General features: G+C 47.4%; 1 protein-coding gene across 2 annotated transcripts in view; it reads right to left on the bottom strand.

Annotated features, from left to right (window-relative positions):
• Positions 1-2,568: 2,568 nt before the first annotated feature.
• The window catches only part of KLHL18 (kelch like family member 18), a 63,929-nt gene continuing 60,497 nt past the window's right edge, over positions 2,569-6,000 (bottom strand). For both annotated transcript variants that reach the window (XM_009445375.4, XM_001144888.7), the window contains exon 10: positions 2,569-5,834. In XM_009445375.4, coding sequence (XP_009443650.2) covers positions 5,448-5,834 — 387 coding nt within the window. In that variant the 3' untranslated portion in view covers positions 2,569-5,447. The remainder of the gene's footprint in view (positions 5,835-6,000) is intronic.

Genomic DNA, 6,000 nt, shown 5'->3' with positions numbered 1-6,000 from the left:
GCAATTTCTTAAAAAGTTAAACCTAAACCTACTATATGATCCCAGCAGTTTCACTCCTAGGATCTACCCAAGAGGAATGAAAATATATGTCTAACAAAGACTTATAAATGAATGTTCATAGCCGTTATTATTCATAATAGCCCCAAATTGGAAACAATCTAAACATTTATCAATCGGTGAATGAACAAAATATGGTATAGACATACAGTGGAATACAACTTAAAAACAATAAAAGGAACTATTGGTACATTCTACAATATGAATGAACTAAATTATTCTAAAGTAGGAAGCCAGACACAGAAGGCCACATATTATATGATTCCACTTATGTGAAATGTCCAGAATAGGAAAATCTATAGAGACAAAATAAAATAGTGGTTGCCTGATGATGCAGGTGAAAAGGGGAACTGCAAAAGAGATTAACTGAGTGATGAAAATATTTTAAAACAAGATGGTGATAATGGTTGCACAGCTCTGTACATTTACTAAAAGTCATTGAGTTGGACACTTAAAATGAATGAACTTTAAGGTATGTAAACTATGACTCAATGAAACTATTAAAAAATCAGTGACGTAAAAAGGAGGAAGACAAGGGAAGCATGATTAGGTGACATTTGAATGTGGATATACCTGATTGTCCCTAAATTCTTCAAGAAGCTATTGTTCAGCCTCTTCTTCATGCCCATTGCTGTGTCTACAGTAATGGAGAGTCTCACAGAGCTCACCATGTAGCAGGTAAAACAGGCAAACAGGTCACTGCATGGTAGAATATGGCCAAGGGCCAGCACAGCAGATGGAGGAGGAGTGCCACGCTGACCAGAGATGTTTTCATGAAGGTAACATCTAAACTGAGATCCTGAAGACCGTTGCTGGGCAGCTGAGAGGAAGTGTCAGTATCTCAGTGACATTCTATGTCATGCTATGAAGTTTAGGTTTTATGAACTGCAGAACTAAGCTGGGCGTGGTGGCTCACACCTGTAATCTCAACACTTAGGGAGGCCAAGGCGGGAGGATTGCTTGAAGCTAGGCATTCAAGACCAGCCTGGGCAACATAGTGAGACCGATTCTCTACAAAAAATAAAAAAAATAGCCAGGCATGATGGTGCATACCTGCTGTCTCAGCAACTCAGGAGGCTGAGGTGGGAGGATCGCTTGAGCCCAGGAGTTCAAGGCTGCAGTAAGCAATGTTGTGTACTGTTAGGTTACTGTGAGTAGCAATAAAAAGCAGCAGTGCTGGACTTTGGGGTGAAATGGAGTGGGCTCTGCTGTTGGTCATGAGGGGGAAAGGAGTCCAAATAACAAAAACAAAGAAAGAAAGAAAAAAGAAATGGAAAGTCAAGCAGATGAATCCAGTTTGACTTAGCAGTCCACTCTTCACCTATGGGGCTCTTTGGCTCTGGTCAAGGGGGCATAGATTACATGGAAAGGGCTGCTACTACTTTACAAGCAACAGGCCTTTCTCCCAGAGGGCAGAGTTCCCAGATAGTCTGGCTATCCCTTTCAGCATGAAGGCACCTGCTTCTTCACTCTTCCCCTTGCTGCCCAGTCTGCTTTTCCAAGGTCTATGACTGTTGGGAGGAATGCTGCTCCCTTCACAGGTGGAAGACACTGCTGTCCTTAGGCAGACTGGACTGTGAGTGTGGAGATCTGGTCTCAATTTCTCACAATACCACTGGTTAGCTGGAGTCAGGTCAATTACTTGGCCATTCTGAGGCAGTTTCCTTATGCTAAAATGTTACCTGCTCCGTGGGGATTACTGAGGACCATGTGAGATTCAACTGATAAGTGTTTATATGTAAGACATGTCCTGGTGGGGTGTGTGTGGGAGTGATATGCCTTCCAAAAACTTAAAAAAATTAAGTTGCCATCCAGGAGTCCAATGGACAAGATTGATCACAAGCTGACTTTTGGAAAAGTGTGACTGACGAGTTTCCCAACAGGCAAAACCACACTAACCACAGCGTAATCTTGGAAGAGCAGATCTGGAATGCGGCTGTATTTGGGGAAGTGAAACTGAAGATGGGAGTATAGTTCTCACACTGAAGAGCATGCAAATCACCAAGGAAACTTGCTCACACCAGAATGCTGAGCTGCACCCCAGCCCTAGGGAACCTGTCTCTAGAGAGGGACTTAGGAACGGATCTGTGGTTTAAACATTTTCCAGTGACTTTTATGTGCACCAAAGTTAAAGCACCTCTCGCCTAGAGCATAAAAAAGGAGCTGGAGATGCTGATTCCAGGCAGTCAACAGGCAGCCACATTCCACTGGGAAACTCTGGAGTTTTAGGGCAGTGAATGGAGAAAAGGGGAAATCCGAGAGTAGGGGCGATCAGGACAGGCACCAATATGCAGTCCCAAAATGCAAATGAAGTCTTTGCATATTTTTCACCAGAAGTGACTCTCATAAAATAAATCTCTCCAAAGACTACTTTTGCTGTACATCTGGCTTTTCCCTTATATTCATAGAAATATTCCCATTTTGTCCAATATATTTTTTTCAGTGAATCACAATTAAAAAACAAACATGTACTTCTAATATCTGAGAAATAAACCAAGAAAGGACAAGAGCTATTAGGAGTGTTCTCTTTATTTCTCTTTGGTTTCTTAACACAAAAGACATGCATTCTATAAATAAAAGGAACTAAGATTTTCTGGGAAACCATAAATTGGGAGGAATTCCCACAGTCACACCTCTGTGGTCAAGAGGATGGTCTTCAGCCCCCATCTGGCTGTAATCTCTGATGAAATCCAGAAGAGAAGGCCCGTGTGTTATCCAAGAAGGTGAAACACTCAAGGACAGTGAATGCCACAGTCCTCTGCTCAGAGCTGGGCTAGGCCCCAAGGCCCACTGAGCACAATGTCTACCCTATCTCCTTGTTACATCCTTTTCACAATATCCTTGGGTGATGCTTCTTTTCATGGGGCTATTGGAAAGGCTCCAACACCAAAGAGCCAGACCAGCCATTTACGAATAGCCATTCACCATCAGACTGAGGAACCTACTGGGAGAGTGTGAATATGTTGGTGTTTCCTGACTTGTGCTCAGAGCCCAGATCAAAACACTGGCTTGATCTTACTTTGAAACATCGACGTCAGGTGCAGCAGTGTAAATTCTACACCAGGAGGTGGGATTGGACTCAGGAAGTCCACTACAAGAGCAGCAGGCCATGGTAGAAAATGATCTGCCATACCCAGTGGCAAAATCTGGGCCAGTATCCTAAGGACCCACTCAGTAGCCCACAGACCGATTCTTAATACCTTCACAATCCAGGCTTGTTGGTGCTACTTCAAATTCACAAAAGAAAGGGGCTTATAATAAGACAAGCACTGATAACACTCCTAACAGGAAATGCACACCCCACCCGCCTTCCGAGTCTACCCCTACAGGCAAACCAGGAAGCAGGGAGAAATGCTGGAGCTCTACCACGAGCCCAGGTTAAACGACATCCGATATCAGATTGTTGAGACGTTAAAAATAAAAATATCATTTTCAAGTGCTTGTAGCAGAGGCCTAGCTCCTAAGTTGTAGGTAACAAAGGTACTTCCCTCTGAATACATGGCGATTGCATACACTGGTAAACCTGACGGTCCTGGGGTGGGGGAGACACCCCAGGCTCCACATTGTGCCTTTCTGAACAGGCTTCCAGGCCACCCCAGGCAGGCAGCAGAGGACAGGAAACCAAGCAGGGGGAGACTGGAGCCCTAAGACTCAGTCTTGGGTTACAGGAATTGAATCTTCTTTTAGTCTCTACTGGAAGAATTTTAGAAAACCAATTTTGGCAGCAGCAGTTGAAGGACAGCCCCACTGCCCAGTGCACTGGCAAGAGAAAATGTCCTCCTCTTTGAGTCCCGCTGTGCTACATTAGGTCCTATCCAGGGAGAAGGAGGAAGCAGTATGAAATCTTTCCAAAAGGTAAAGGTCATTTGCCAAGATTAGAGGAAGAAATATAAAATCTGTTCTTTGCAGCAACAAGAGATTCTTTCGGCCTTTAGTTCTTTATGTCATAAAAGCCAGCTGTGCTTCAATGTAAAGGTCCACCTTGCTGGTCAGTCTGCCCAGGGCTGGAGGGAGGCCAGACTCTTGGGATTGGCGAGTGGATGGAGGAGTAGTGGAATGGCAGGGCAGACAAGGTTACCAGACCAAGCCCGCCCACAGCTGGTAGAAGGAAGCCCTGGTTAGGTTCTAGAGGTGCATATGGTCAACGTGCCCCAGAAGCATCACAATGAGGGAAATCATCCAAGAACGAGATTGATGGGCAAGTGAGAATCTGGCCAGACCTGCTGTTTCCTGCTGGTCAAAAAAGGAAGCAATGTTAGTGAGAGTGGGGAATCTGAATGAGCGCCATGGTGGCAGTAGGAGGTAATCACAGGGGCGCCTGGAGCCCCCAGCCACAGCTAGGAGCCCCCACCAAGAAGAGTGGCAGTAATTCAGCAGATAGCTAACTCTCTACGCCTATGATTTTAAAAGTCCTCTGATGGTGGGTGTGAAGACAAACCCCATGAGCACCTTACTACAGGCCCAGTCAAGAGTGCACTGATTCCACACACACTGGGGCTCAGAGGGAACCCCCAGCTCAATGCGAGGCCTCAGGACCCTGGGATCCGAATGTGGGGTGGATACCGCCCTTCTCCAGTTAGACGGTTTTCCATTTAAACATAGATTTGCCGTTAGTGTCTTTTATGCTTTTTTCTTCTTGCAAAATTTGTTCACATAAAAAAATTATTTTTCTTTCCAGTTTCTTTCAAGTGTTTCTTTGTTTAAATTTCCTTCAGTTTCTTTCAAGTATCTTTTTTTCCCTTCTGTTCTCCTGGACAGATGGAAAAGGCCTCACTGAAATCCCAAAATTAGACATGGGGAAAACTTCTCTTCTCCCTGCTTACCCAGCAATGAGGACAGAATCCTTGGTGCCCCACTGTGGAAGAAGGAATGTGCCTGTGTGCAGCCCTCCACTGCTGTGGCCACACCATCTCAGGCAGGGAGAACGCTTGGGTCTGTCCTTTCGTCCCCAGCTACATCCCAGTTTCCAGCAGGCTTGGACACTGCAGCCTCCCCATGGCAAATTGGCCAGACTCGGCTGGAGAGCAAGCAGGCGATGGGGAGCATCAGATGGAAGGCCTTCTGTGAACAGCTGGCCCACAGAGAGGCGGTGGGTAGGAGCTGGGCCTGGATGGAGCCTGTGTTCATGTGGACCAGAAAACAGTTCCATGTCACCAGCTGCAGGATCCAGAGGAGCTTGTGTTCCGTGCTGTGCATCTTGATGACCCAAGCCTGAAGGTCACAAGTGTGGCACAGTGGGGGAGGGCTTAAGCACCTGGAAAAACTGTACCTCCGGCGAGCTCACGTTTCGCCATCTCTTCTGGTCCACTGCCTCTCCTGAGGGACTGTTCCTGGAAGGAAGCGCCTATGTCTGTACCAGATCCCTGCCCCACCACATCCCATCCTCTGCCTTAGATGGTGAGGAGAGGGATGCAGCCCACACCGACCCCTCCCTCATGGCACGCCATGGGGGCCATGAATGTCCAGCGGTCTGTCTCTGGGTCATACATCTCCACTGAGCTTAGGTTTGACTGTCCGTCGTAGCCCCCAACAGCGTAGAGGCGCCCACAGCTGGCCACCAGGGAGACCCGGCTCCTGCGTGTGTGCATGGGGACAATCAGGCACCACTGGTCTGCCACAGAGCTGTACATCTCGGCAATGCTGAGGAAGCCAGAGCCATCGTAGCCCCCGCAGACAAACATCTTGCTCCCCAGGGAGGCAGCTCCGTGCCGGCAGCGCTTGTTGAGCATGCCAGCTGCAGGGTGCCAGGTGGCTGTATGGTGGTTGTAGTGTTCCACCTGCAGTGGGGAGAGAGGCACAGGTACAGGACAGTCAGAGGCAAAGCTCAGTCCATGGAGTGACCGTGCAGGGCACAGCAGCCCCCCATGATGTCAAACTCCTGTGGGAGGTATGGGGACAAGGAGCTCTCCCAGTATTCCCTCTGCTGCAGGCCTGCTCTTTGGT

This window comes from Pan troglodytes, chromosome 2, assembly GCF_028858775.2.
Source record: "Pan troglodytes isolate AG18354 chromosome 2, NHGRI_mPanTro3-v2.0_pri, whole genome shotgun sequence".
Lineage (NCBI taxonomy): Eukaryota > Metazoa > Chordata > Mammalia > Primates > Hominidae > Pan > Pan troglodytes.
This window is presented reverse-complemented; position numbering and strand designations above follow the sequence as displayed.